At 42.3% G+C, this 14,136-nt stretch overlaps 1 protein-coding gene across 1 annotated transcript; it reads left to right on the forward strand.

The window, feature by feature from the left end:
- The first annotated feature begins 7,996 nt into the window (after positions 1–7,996).
- On the forward strand, positions 7,997–13,154 carry DUSP6 (dual specificity phosphatase 6). Its single transcript, XM_075600460.1, has 3 exons — positions 7,997–9,172; positions 10,395–10,826; positions 11,874–13,154. Exons 1-3 carry the CDS (start codon positions 8,773–8,775, stop codon positions 12,179–12,181), a joined length of 1,140 nt encoding a protein of 379 aa, XP_075456575.1. The 5' UTR covers positions 7,997–8,772; the 3' UTR covers positions 12,182–13,154.
- Positions 13,155–14,136: the final 982 nt, after the last annotated feature.

Below are 14,136 nucleotides of genomic sequence, written 5' to 3' on the forward strand. Positions count from 1 at the left end.
GTCCCTTCCTTATATTATAGACGTGTTCGTATACACGTTTCTGGTATTATCTCCCTGTGCGCCCCACATACTGTAGGCCGCAGGGGCATCGCAACAAATAAATTACAAATGTAGTGTGACAGTTAATGTAGGAATTGATTTTGTATGTCTTAGACGTCACATTGGACTTAAAAGTGGTCTGACTTACACTATGTTTACAAGCCGTGCATAATGCACAGTTGTAAAAACCCATTGTCTTAGATGTAAGACCAGAGCTAGCATTTCCCAGTGGGCAACTGGGGACCAACTTGGATTTTAGATTAGCCACTTTCCTAAAATAATGGATGGTCTAGATGGAAGAATTTTCAATAATACACTATCCCTAAGAAGAATAGGCCAATGTCTATTAAAAATTTGCTTTTATTTTTGGAGCCATTAAATTATATTGTGTGATGAATGAAATGGTATTGGTGGAATTAGAGACCATATTCTTCTTTTTATATTGTAAAAGGCTAGACCAATCAATTTTTTGTACCTGAGACAATGTTTCTTTGAATTCATTAGCAGGATACTTCCTTTCCAGGAATTTCATTTTAATTAATTCGCCTGCAGCGCAAAAGACTCATCACTAGAACAATTGTGCCTCAAGCGAACAAATTGCCCCTTTGGGATGTTCTTAATACACTGTGGATAATGGTGACTGTCAGCCATAAAGTAACTATTGGCTTGTACTGATTTGAAATATGTTTGAGTATTAATAAATGTATCACCAGAACTAATAACCAAATCTAGAAAATGAATACGTGAAATGTCATACTGACAAATAAACTTGAGATTCATGTGATTAGTGTTCAAATAACTAATAAATGTGTGAAGAAGATCAATGCTCCCATCCCAAATAAAAATAACATCATCAATATAGCGGCGCCAGAGCACCAGGTTTGCACCGAGGGGGCAGTTATTCCAGATATATGCATCCTCCCATTGGCCCATAAATAAATTGGCGTAACTCAGTGCAAACCTGGTTCCCATGGCAGTACCGCATATCTGTAAATAAAATTGAAGATCAAAACAAAAATAATTATGGGTAAGTAGGAATTGTATGCAGTCCAAAAGAAATTCCTTTAAAGCCGGTGATAGTTGTGAATCTAACTCTAAAGTGTGTTGAATGGCCTGACACCCAAGCTGATGGTCTATGATGGTATATAGAGAAGAAACATCCCCAGTGACCCATACATAGCCTGGGCACCATTGTATATCTTTCAAAATCTGTAAAACATGAGTAGTGTCACGCAAGTGTGATTTTAATTGCGTGACAAATGGCTGTAAGTGATGATCAATAAATTGGGATAAATTTGAGGAAAAAGAATTAATGCCTGATACAATTGGTCTACCAGGGGGTTCTTGCAAGTTTTTGTGTATTTTGGGTATGGTGTAAAACACAGGGATACGCGGATGTACAATATTCAAAAAATCTAATTCATCCTGGGTTATAGCATGATTTGTAATTCCTTTGTTTAAAAGTGCAATCAGATGAGTACAATACTCCTTGGTGGGGTCGGAGGAAAGAGGAAGATAAGTGGCAGTGTCTCCAAGTAGTCTCAATGACTCATGGATGTAATATGATTTGTCCATTACCACTATACCCCCCCCCCTCCCTTATCCGCTATGAAGAGCCCAAATGTTGATACTAAACCAGTGGTGTGCAAACTGGGGGGCGTGCTAGATTTTCTGGTGGGGCGCGGCAATTATAGATGTCCCGTGCTCTCCCCCCAGGCATTTTAATTAAATGCCGGGGAACCGCGCGAGGCCTCTATAACACAGATACCTTACCTTCCAGCGACGCGTCATCCTGTTAACCTGGCATCAAATGACGCCTCAGGGTCACTTGACGTCACGTTACCATAGTGATGTGATGTCACATGACCCATCGCGTCATTTGATGCCCGGGACGCGCAGATGGAGTGGGGGAGGGGAGCAGGCAGGGGTGAACACGGGGATAAGTTTGCGCACCCCTGCTCTAAGTGGTATCACTTTACATCCTACAGTAAATCTACATTTCTCCAGGACCAGTGCTGCTACTAGAACTTTAAAGTTTATTTAAATCTAAATTCATGAACATAAATATGAGAAATACATTTCCTAGATATTACAGTATCTCATAATAAGGAAGTGGCTTATGAACAACAAATAGTTTTTACAGTGCTGACAGACTCACCCAGCCTGCCCTTGGCAAAACAGTTGTACAGACATTTTTTGAGATACTTGACCTAAATATAACATGCAGATATAAAGGTAAAAACACCTGTGCGCTATAGGGAAATTCAGGGGTTCTCTCAAAGTTCAATTTAAGGATCTTAGATGAATGTTAACCCTTAAATGACATCCACGTTTGCAGATATAATTATTGCATAATACATAATTAGAACAACATATAAAATGTAACTAAACATTTAAAAATATATGATGAATAAATAAGTGGAGTTTCAGGATCGGGTACACAAAATAAGGAACTTAAAGCGGCAATGCATGCTTATTTTTTTTTAATTACTTTTTTTTAACATAGGTTTGAATCGGAGATCTCCATAGCTGAACCCTATTAATTCCGGGGCTCCCTGCCTCCCGAGATACTTACAGCCAATGGGAATGCCAGTATCCCGGCAAAGTTTAAAGCTACTGTTTAACGTGGGCCAATAGGAAGCCAAACCTTATGATGTCACACATTCATTACGTGAACCCTGCTAGCCAAGCAGTTGCTGGCACCTTCTATGGAGGCATCTCCAAAAGCAGGGGGTCCCAAGGGCTGAAATTAATGATGTTCAGCTCTGGAGATCCCCTTCTTCAAACCTGTGTAAAAAAAATCACCCTCTTTAATTGCCTCTTAAGGCCGAGCTCAGACTGGTTGCTACGTCTGTGCGCTTGCTTTCTACGAAGAGCGCTCCTGCAGTCCAGCGATCTGTGCACAAACTGCAGGAGTTGGGTTGCGGCGTTTGGGGGCATGGTGGGGGGAGGGGGGGGAGTGACGAACACATCACAGAGCTGGTTCGCCTTTATTGGCTGAACCAGCTCACGTGACGTGACTGCAGCCCCAAATTTGAATTTGGGTTGTGGCGGCAAAATGTCGCAGCATCAACCCTATATTTGCCTCCACAACTAATTTCTAGTGTGACAACCGTCATCCACTAGCCTCAAAGAGTGACGAATGTGCGCACGCACGTCGCGTAGCATCCTGTCTGATTTGGGCCTAGTGATGAAGCTTCAACTCCAAGGCTTTATTTTCCATGAGCTTTTCTTAAACACATGTTGACACATTGAAACCACCATGTTTCATGAGAACTGTTGACAAAGAATGTTGATGTCAACAATTCTCCTTGTCTGGAATACAGTACAAGAACCAAAAATGCTACAGTTTATTTACATTCATAATAACAATTCTGAATTATGTATGCTCCTCGGAGCAGGGACTCCTCTTCCGAAATGTTACTTTTATGACTGAAGCACTTATTCCCATGATCTGTTATTTGTATTATTTATTTATATGATCGTCACGTGTAGCACTAGTGTGAAGCGCTATGTACACTAATGGCGCTATATAAATAAAGACATCCATACATACATACATGTACCTTAAATGCTCCAACTCACATCAGTTGAAATGCAAAGGAAATAAAATAATAGCCTTAAATGTGTGATCCCTGCTTCAAAAGTTATAATTTTCCCAATGTGGTCTGTTGAATATTGTATGTTCTGTACAGTGACTCATACCTTTATATTTTAGACAGGACCCCAGAGGAATCTGTTTATGAATTTAGATACTGTACTGTATGTATAGGATAGAATAATATCGCTACCACTTCCTTCAAATGAAACAGTAGTTTTACTGCCTACTTATTTCATGCATATTAACTCAATTCTAAGGAAATTAAAAATTGTCCAGCACTTATTTTTTTTATAAGTATACTGCACCTGCAAAATATTCTATAAGGCTTGGGTCCCGCTGCAACCGGTAGCGGGCGCTACCGCATGCGCGCCACTCACCAGCTCCTTACTTCCTCCCTAGTCGGCCCCAGTCCCTCGTCGCTGCCAGGCTCACTTCGCACTGTGACGTGTCAGCCAGCAGGGGCTACAATAGGATTGTGATTCCGAGCGGCGACGCGTCACGTGGTGTGGAAGGGAGCCAATGAGGAGGGGAGATCGCCGGCAGGGGGGTGGATCTTTCCTCAATGCTTGACACACAAACTGACACAGACACACACACACACGCCCTCCCCCCATTATGGCCCCGCCCACCCAACCCGTTTTGGCAACGTCACCCGCGCCTTAAAAACGGCTCCCTAAAGACCACAGATCGCGGTGAAGTACCGTGCACGCGCCACCAGGACGCAGCGAGAACTTAGCCTAAGAAACAGAAGTGTTGTGGTGTGTCAGCTGTCAATTTTCAGGGTACTGCAAGTATATATTGAATTAATGGTACGAAGCATACGTTTTGGAAGACATTTATAGCTTTTCTGCGCACAGTTTACTGCTTAACAGTTTATAATAGTATGTATTCATTAGTTCGGGGTGTTCAGGGGGGTCTCTGTTTCAAAGGTGGGGGCAGTTTATTAAACTACTAGAGTAGTGTGCGAGTAATTTGTTGCCTGGGGCATTACTGGATAGTGGTGTATAAATTACTTCAAGTATTAGTACGCTTAGGCTAAGGCCTCGTTGCACGCGCCGGCGCGCCCGCCTTGCATCCTGGGCGCGCGTGCACGGCACTTTACCGCGATCTGCGGTCTTCAGGAAGCCGTTTTTAGGCGCGGCCAAAACGGGTCGGGTGGGTGGGGCCACGATGGGGACGGGGCCATGATGGGGGGGGGCGGGGCCATGATGTACATTTTCTGATCCGTGTGTGTCTAGCATTGTGGAAGGATCCACCCCCCTGCCGGCGATCTCCCCTCCTCATTGGCTTCCTGCCACACCAAGTGACACATCGCTGCTTGGGATCACAATCCTATTGTAGCCCCTGCTGGCTGACGCGTCACAGTGCGAAGTGAGCCTGGCAGCGAGGAGGGACTGGGGCTGGCTCGGGAGGAAGTAAGGAGCTGGTGAGTGGCACGCACGTTGTCGCGCACACCGCCGGATGCAGCGGGACCCAAGCCTTAGCTTTCAGAGATACCCACTCTATGCTGTAAACTGCACAATGCCTTATGGTTTGAAATGTAGGTGCTTTTGTATTGTATTGTATGTCTTAATTTATATAGCGCCATAAATGTACATAGCGCTTCACAGTAGTAATGCACGTCGTAATCATATAAATAACAAATAATATAAATAACAGGACATGGGAATAAGTGCTTCAGACATAAAAGTAACATTAAGGAAGAGGAGTCCCTGCTCCGAGGAGCTTACAGTCTAATTGGTAGGAAGAACGTACAGAGACAGTAGGAGGGCATTCTAGTACTGTAAGTGCATCTGCAGGGGGCCAAGCTTTATGTATCATGTGTCTAGTATTATCCACAGTGCTATTCATATGCTTCTTTAAGCAAGTGTGTCTTAAGGTGGGTCTTAAAGGTGGATAGAGAGGGTGCTAGTCGGGTACTGAGGGCCTTTTTACATGTTTTGAACATGAAGATTGCAGTGACAAGATCAGTTACATTTACTGGATTGATTTGTATTTGAGTATGGCATTTGGAAGTAAAAAAAAGGGCGTGTGCCGAGCACGCGCATTTTAAGTGAAACGTCTTTGTCTTTTGACACTGTTTTGTCACACAAATTGTATTTGTTATGGTGATGTTTTCAATGAAAACTCAAAACACAATTTCAGTGACAAAACGCAAAGAAGTTTGACTTAGAACGCGCGTGCTCGGCATAGCTATTTGCACTTCTATATGTATACGAACTGTGAATTCCTTGTGTGTGTGTGTGTGTGTGTCCCTATGCTGCTGCTGTGGAGTCCTCTGTGCATGCTCGCCGTGTGCCTCTGCACATGCACGCCATACATGCCGAGCGCCGAAGGCCTCTGCGCATGTACGCCATGTGCGGGTGGCCTCTGTGGAATCCAGCGCTGCCTTCCTCCTCTCCGGTGACTGGTGCAAGCTGGCAACACTGATGTTGCTGATGGCCTCTTCTGCCAGCAGTGATGTCACTTCCGTCACCATGAAGTCCATTTACTGCCAGGGAATTTTTTTCGTGTGGTAGGTTCGCGCAAATAAGTTTCACTTCAAAAGAATTGGTGGTATTAAATAAGTGGTACAGTATTATTTTTTTAAAGGCAGATTGCCTTTCCAATAGCGCTTTAGTAAGACACCTTGCGAGTTAAATTATGTTAAAAATATGCAACTCTCGAATATAAAAGGAATATGGGGATAGAACGATCGCATAAAAAGCAATAGCCATTTCAGAGTTCATGTTTTTCATAGCATAATATTCAAAATGTGTCTAACATGCATCTTGGCCTACTGAAACATTAAGCCGTTTGTATGGCACTGAAAATAAAATACTCTGCATGAAAATGTTTTCTTAATTCCAAATCTGCAGTGACGTAAAAAAAAAATGGAGTATACATTTATCTGTACTGTACATGTACAGTACAACCACTTGGAACTGCTCCTTCACCAGTGCACACAGCCAACATGCACAGTATACCTTTGAAAAAGCACACACTCATTTAGCATCCTGTTTTAATGAAAATCACCTCAAAACTACATTTCAATAGATCATGCATTCAGTAATAGAAGAAATATAAAAGTCTGCATTATTGGATAGCTCCACTCTGTTAACTTTGCAGACCATTTTAAAGGCTTTCAAAGGCGAGCTGTCAGTGTGCCAGTCTTCTGATGCTCAAGTGATCTTACTGTATAAATGATTAACACTAATACTGCATTAAAAGGAGCCTTGTATTCAACTTCCCTTGCGTTACAGAGGCCAATTAGACCTTATGCATGAAAGAAATCCACTAATGCTCAATTACCCATGCTATGCATTGCAATATAGTGCATACAGTCAAGTCATTTTCATACCGAAATTGCACTTGGTAATTTTACATTTCCTATCTAGCCGGAGGGGGGAAATACATGGCCTTACTGAAAATCACTCCGTTCACATAAATTTCACAAAAAAATCAACGAATTGTGCCAAGAGCAGTTACACTTCCCACCTATGCATACCTGTAACTAGCTAATTCATTTTGCGGATTAAACGGCTCATTGCATTACTATTTTCAATAACCCCATGATCATTAGGGTTGCCTGTAAGGCTGCAGCCCCGCTAGCGCTGACCGCGCTCATGCTTGAGCGGTGACGTCACTAGCTCTCCAAGCATGAGCGCCGGGTGTCCACGCTATTTTGCAAGCGTGCACGGGGGGCGTTGCAGGCAAGCTAAGCGCGGTTGAGTCTTTTTTGTTTTGTTTACACAAGCGCCAAGCGTGGGTGAGCGTCCGTGCCCTCGCAAAAGTGTGTGCGCACCACGTGAGCGCACGCTCAGCGCTAGCGTGGTCGCAACCTGAGGATAGCGACAGCACACGCCTCAGTGTAACCTGGCAAGGAGAGGCTGTGTGTGTAGTCACTTTATTTCCTGCTCAAAGTTGTGCTGATTATATTACTGTTTTAAAAGTATACAATCACACACACTCAGAAGTGCAGCTAGAGGCGGGTGCACTGAGAAGAGATGTGCAGACGCACAGAGCCCCGTGTGAGACATTGCATGTAACGAGGAGCCTCTTATTATTCGTGAGCAAGATGCCAGCGCATGTTGTGCAATAACTCAGCACTATGAACTCGAGCAGAAGGAAGCGTGATAAGGAAATCTGCCCCTCCCCCCTTCAGGTCTGCTCCCCACCCCCTCTCTCCCCCCTTCTCCCCACCCCCCTCTCTCCCCCCTTCTCCCCACCCCCCTCTCTCCCCCCTTCTCCCCACCCCCCTCTCTCCCCCCTTCTCCCTCCCCCTTTCTTTCTCCCTTTCCCTCCCCCCTTTCTTTCTCCCTTTCCCTCCCCCCTTTATTTCTCCCTTTCCCTCCTTCTCTGCTTCCTTCCTTTCGCCCCCCACCCCCGCTGATCTGCTGTTGCTGCTTGTTTGCACTCGGCTGATCCAGAGCGGAAATTCCTTTCCGTTTTTGTGAATGACAAACTCATTAACAATTCATCAACACAACCTGTTCCAGCCGGCTCGTCGCCAGGGCAACAGACCTCCGGAGCGCTCTCATTGGCTGCCCGACAGAATGTATCCATTGAGACGTTCCGTGTGTGTATCCATTGAGTAGATGCCTCTCGCTGAGCCGCACGGAGCTGATTGAAAAGGGTACAGTGATCATCACATAAAGGCCGCGATAATCCGGCGCGAGGGGCACAGCCTGCGGTGCACGCTGCAAACACACAGCGCGGGAGGAGGGGGGGGAGCAAGCTGCTGCTTGTGAATGCACGCAGCCACCTAAAGGAGCCGTCTCGCAGAAGTCATTGAGACCTCTAATTGGATTTCCATTCGCTGGTTGGAGAAGGAAGGCGTCCATCTGCATAAGCACTTCAGCGGCTAACCCCGTTCATTCAGCCCTCCCATTGACAAAAAAAAAAAAAAGATAGCTGGAGAAGTGCGCTTGCCCTGGGTCTGCATTCACTGCACGGCCGCTTGTGCATTGCGATCTGTGAGATTTTTATCTCATTATATAAAAAAAAAAATTGGTGTTGCAAAGAGGTTTTGCACATTTTTTGTTATTTTGCAGTGATTGGTGACATAGACGGGGCTGCCTGCACATGCTCCTGTGAGACAGCGCCTGCGGTAATCCCTTCGCTTGCCCTCGCTGCTGCTCGTTATATCCTAAATGATAGATAAATTCAGACCCGTGCACTTCGCTTCTGAGATGACGGTCAGTAAATCGGTGGCCTGGCTGAACGAGCAGCTCGAGCTGGGCAATGACCGGCTCCTGCTGATGGACTGCAGACCGCACGAGTTGTACGAGTCGTCCCACATCGAGGCGGCCATCAACGTGGCCATCCCGGGCATCATGCTGCGACGGCTGAAGAAGGGCAACCTGCCCATCCGGTCGCTGTTCGCGAACGGCGAGGACCGGGAGAAGTTCGCGCGGAGGTGCGGGACGGACACGGTGGTGCTGTACGATGAGAGCAGCAGCGAGTGGAACGAGAACACCGGCGGCGAGTCTGTGCTGGGGCTGCTCATGAAGAGACTGAAGGACGAGGGCTGCAAGGCTTTCTACTTGGAAGGTAATTAAAAAAAAAAATATTTTTTTTTTGTTTGACCCCAATTTATTTCAGCTAGTTCAAAATAGTGTAGAGAAATATGTGCAACCCCTTGATTTAAGTCAGAAGCGGCATGTATTATATAATGGTTTCATTGGAATCGGTAGGAGTTTTTTTTTCTGACACTACATGTACAGCCAAGAATGTGCCTTTGCACAGACATCTTTGTATCTTACTCATATATGTACCAAGATAAATTAGTTCAATGTTTTTTTCTTTGATACATTTTTGTTCCAGTTTTGCAACTTGGAGAATTTTTTTCTTTTCTTCCTGATCTATAATTACACCCGATGTATGCTTTAAATGCATAACAGAAGTGATGAATGATTTTATCTTTCTGTAACCATTAAGATCTCCAGGTGTTGCACTTGAAGCAGTATAGACTGAGCAATGCTTGCACTACTAGACCCTTGGCTGATGGGTGCCAGATGTCTTGGATAGTAGAGCGTTTTGGTGATCCCAGCATGCCTTTTTGGAGATGATGGTCATGAAAACATATAAGGTCTACTTCAAGGCAAAATAAATGCACTATTGTGTGTATTGTGGGACACGGTTGCAGCATATGCAAAGCAAGATATATATATATTTTTTTTTGTTGATATGCTGCAACTGTTTACCCCATAATAGCACCACTTTTGATGTGCCTGCATTGATCCCATTTTTTCCCCCCAAAATATTTCTCATGTAATAGGTGCTATTTGAGACGAAGCCCTTTATTCTTGGTCTGTAATCTTTTTGTGATGTATGTATGCTGAGCCATTTAGCGTTGGTAATCTGCACATCAATATGTTGCAGGGTTAATGCTAAATCCTCACCTCATAAATCTGACACACTGTATATTGAGTTTACTGATTTATCGCCTGGGAGATTATTTGGAGTTCTGATAACACACACTATCTCCAGGAGCATGTTTTGTTTCTAATCACACCCATGCATTTCTATACTAGTCATTATTACTGTGCATCAAGAACATTTGGCACAATGATTGATACTTTGGGTGCAAAGTCCAAGCTTTACCTCCATTTCATCTATTCTAGACAATGTATATTTGCTTTCAAGTGCTAAAAGGCAAGAAAACTTTGATCTATGCATTTTTTTTGCTGCTGATTTAAAACTGTTTTACTAGCATGGTGTTCTTGGGTATTTCACAGCGTTAACGATTTTTTTTCTCCCCTTTCGTTGGCAGGTGGGTTCAACAAGTTCCAGGCAGAGTCCCCTGTGCATTGTGAGACCAACCTGGATAGTTCCTGCAGTAGTAGTTCTCCACCAGTGTTGGGTTTGGGAGGCCTCAGGATCAGCTCTGATTCCTCATCAGATATTGAATCTGACATAGATAGGGACCCCAGCAGTGCTACAGATTCAGATGGCAGTCCTCTTTCCAATACCCAGCCTTCATTCCCTGTTGAGATCCTGCCCTACCTCTATCTGGGCTGTGCCAAGGATTCCACTAACCTGGATGTTTTGGAAGAGTTTGGTATCAAGTACATCCTAAATGTGACACCAAACTTGCCCAATCTTTTTGAAAATGCTGGAGAGTTTAGATACAAGCAGATTCCCATCTCGGACCATTGGAGCCAAAACCTGTCACAGTTTTTTCCAGAGGCCATCTCTTTCATAGGTGAGTGATCTTTAGTTCTTTACTACAAGGGGTTGAATGGTTTGCATTACAGTGGGGTGGGTTAAACCGATTTTAATGTTGAATTCTTCCTTAACCCAATTATATGACTAATATTGTATTTATTTCACTGTGAATTGTGTGTACACTTTTTTTTTTTTTTTTTCACAACATATGTTATGAGCTTTTGAACCCCTCAGGGTCCTTCATCTGGTATTCATGGAGGACCAAAGAGGTTATAAATCTTCTAACATATCAACTACTTGTTGGTCCAATAAAAAGTATCGTACCACCTACTCCCTCTCTCTCCTTTGTTACTACTGGAAATTCAGGATCTCATCCAAATTCAGGTTATAATTTACAGCTTTATAAACATATGGTTTTAATCTACAGGAGAGTGTTCTGTTTAGTTTGAATTATACAAATCTTCTTTGTTATCAACAGTTTTTCTGCCACTTAACATTTTTTTTTTTTTTTTATGTGAATGTCTCTTTAAATGCTCAATGTAGCCTTGGCTGGGTAAACTTTGATCCTTGTCTAGCTAGTGTGGAGTGTGATTGTAACCTGATCACTACAGGAAGCAAAATTTGGATGGAAGCCACAGAGAACATAATCTCCAAGCATTGTAATGCATTTCCTATTACAAAGGAACCCATTTTAAAGTTAATGTTGACATCCTGTTCCTCCTAATGGACTTGTCCCCTATGACTTTCTTCCTTTCTTTTTGAATGCCTGAATAACTCCATTGTAGACTGAACAACAGTTGGATCATTATTTAATAGACCTTTTTGCAATTGTGCGTTGCATCTATCAATCTTAATTTGTTTCTAGCATCCTAAAATGTACATAATAGGTTTATCTCTAAACATTTTTTTTGTAGAAATGTGTATTTTCTTTATCCTACCTACTGTATATCTTGACACAATTCCCTTAGCCCACATTTTAAAGGTTTATATTTTCTATATGCAGCTTTGTTATGCAGCGCTTTACCTATGCTTGAATGTATGGAATACTAATGTTTTGTTTTATTTTATTTATTTTTTCTTTTAGATGAAGCCCGGGCTAAAAGTTGTGGGGTATTGGTTCATTGCTTGGCTGGAATCAGTCGATCTGTCACCGTCACTGTGGCATATCTCATGCAGAAGCTGAACCTCTCCATGAATGATGCTTATGATATTGTCAAGACGAAGAAATCCAACATCTCTCCCAATTTTAACTTTATGGGTCAGCTGCTGGATTTTGAGAGAACATTGGGGCTTAGCAGTCCCTGTGATAACAGGGTCCCTACCCAGCCTTTGTATTTCACCACTCCAGCTAACCACAATGTCTTTCAGGTAGATTCTCTACAGTCCACGTGAAAAGTGATTGGACATTTGTATTGGCTATAATCATTCCTATACAGAAATGTTTCTCTTTATGGCTGTCAGGAGTTGTAGACAGACATGTGACTGGTTCAAGGAGAAGGTCATTTTTGTGAATGAAAAGGAGCTTATTCAAGTTGCAGTTGCAATGAAAGCGAGCTGATTTGGTCTCCAAAACATTTGGAGATGAACCTTAGATGCCTTGCAATGATTTGGCAAGCACACAGGAGCAGTGGCCTATTGAGATCCAAAAAGCGGAGCTGGACTACAGACCTAATGTCAGACACTAATCCTGGGAATGTTCGATGAATATTGTGTACATCAATGTCTTCTGTGAAGACTGGTTCTCTTGAATTTCAAAGGAGCCAAAGAAATAAAGTTCAACTTCTGATGCATTTGAAGTACTTTTTTTTTTTTTTTAAATATATACAGAGTACTGTATTGTAAATATCCTTATGTAGCATTGTCATTTCATTATTTTGTTTTCCTTCAAAATAAACAGCAGAGGGGGGGTGATTTTTCTTAATTTTAATAACAATGGTAGCATAGTAAATCTATGAGTATTGTGTACTCTGCTGCACAAAGTACAGTTGTAATTTTGATTCACATTAATGTATGGTTTTGTTGTCTGAGCTTTTGTGAACCTCTTATTCTTAGTGCTTTTTATATCTTTTAACACCAATTAATTGCTCTGGAACTTTTTTTTTATATTATTATTATTATTTGTTTTATGTGAATTATCTCCTACCCTTCCTTTTATTGAGGGGGGTCTCACCTCAAATGGTATGCGTGTATTTTACAATTGTACAAACTGGAAGTATGTATGTACAAATATCCTGCAAAGGTTTGATTGCCAATAAGGGAGAAGTGTTACACTCCCACCAGTCCACGGAGTAAAGTTTTAAGATGAGATTTATTACAGACATGTAAATCTTTAAATTATTAATAAATTACTATTTTGGTTATTGAATGTGTGTAATTTATTTGTAACTGTTTTTTTTTTTTTTTTTGCATTAAAATGTTGGTCATGTCTGGATAAAATTATAGCACCGCTTACCTTTTTTTTCCTCTTTCAATGATTTAGTGTTTAATTCATTTTTGTACAACTAAACTCTTTGGGCTTGAAAAGAGACACATTTTATAATTAATGCTGTCCTTACATAAGCAGACCAGAATCTGCCAAATGTTTTCCATAAGATACAATTAATAAGTGAACTTCATGTCAACCCTGTAAAATGTTCACTCTTCTTTGGCCCTAACCAAAAGCAGTATCTGTGTGGGTGTTTTTTTTTTTTTTTGTTTGTTTTTTGGGGGTGCCTTTTGCAGATACTTTTGGGAGTACTTTCCACAAACAAATTATTTTATAAAAGAACAAACATACAGGTGGTTCTCGCTATGCGTCAAACGGATTTTCTGACGTCATATAATGCATTACCCGACGCTTACCACCGTAGATTTACAATGTAGTCGTAGTCCGAGGTCAGTTTGCGGGATGGATTCCGGCGGATAACCGCTTGTAGGTGAGTTGTTGGGTGCTTCTATTTTATAGTACAGTGTGACCATGTGTTTGATACACTGCAGCCATACATAAGAAAAAATATAAGTTGAATTTTTCAAGCAATTGGGCCTTCCTTCGGAAGTTTATAATCTTACGCACGGATCCACAAAGCTGTTAAATCAGGGCTGATAACACGCCTAAAACAGAAATTTACGTTCTTGTCCGATTATTTTTTTTTATCATTTTTTTTTTTTTTTTTTTTCCTGCTTTAAAAACATTTGTATTCCTGGTTTGAACCAAGGGGTCTCCGGAGCTGAAGTGTGTTAATTACAGGCCCGTATCTCTTTGGAGTTTAAATGTCAAGGTCACGGCCAATAGGAAGAGGTGGCATCACTGGTTCCTATTGGCCTGGGACGTGACGTGGGACATTTAAACGCCACAATTTTGTTAGGCA

This window comes from Ascaphus truei, chromosome 5, assembly GCF_040206685.1.
Source record: "Ascaphus truei isolate aAscTru1 chromosome 5, aAscTru1.hap1, whole genome shotgun sequence".
Lineage (NCBI taxonomy): Eukaryota > Metazoa > Chordata > Amphibia > Anura > Ascaphidae > Ascaphus > Ascaphus truei.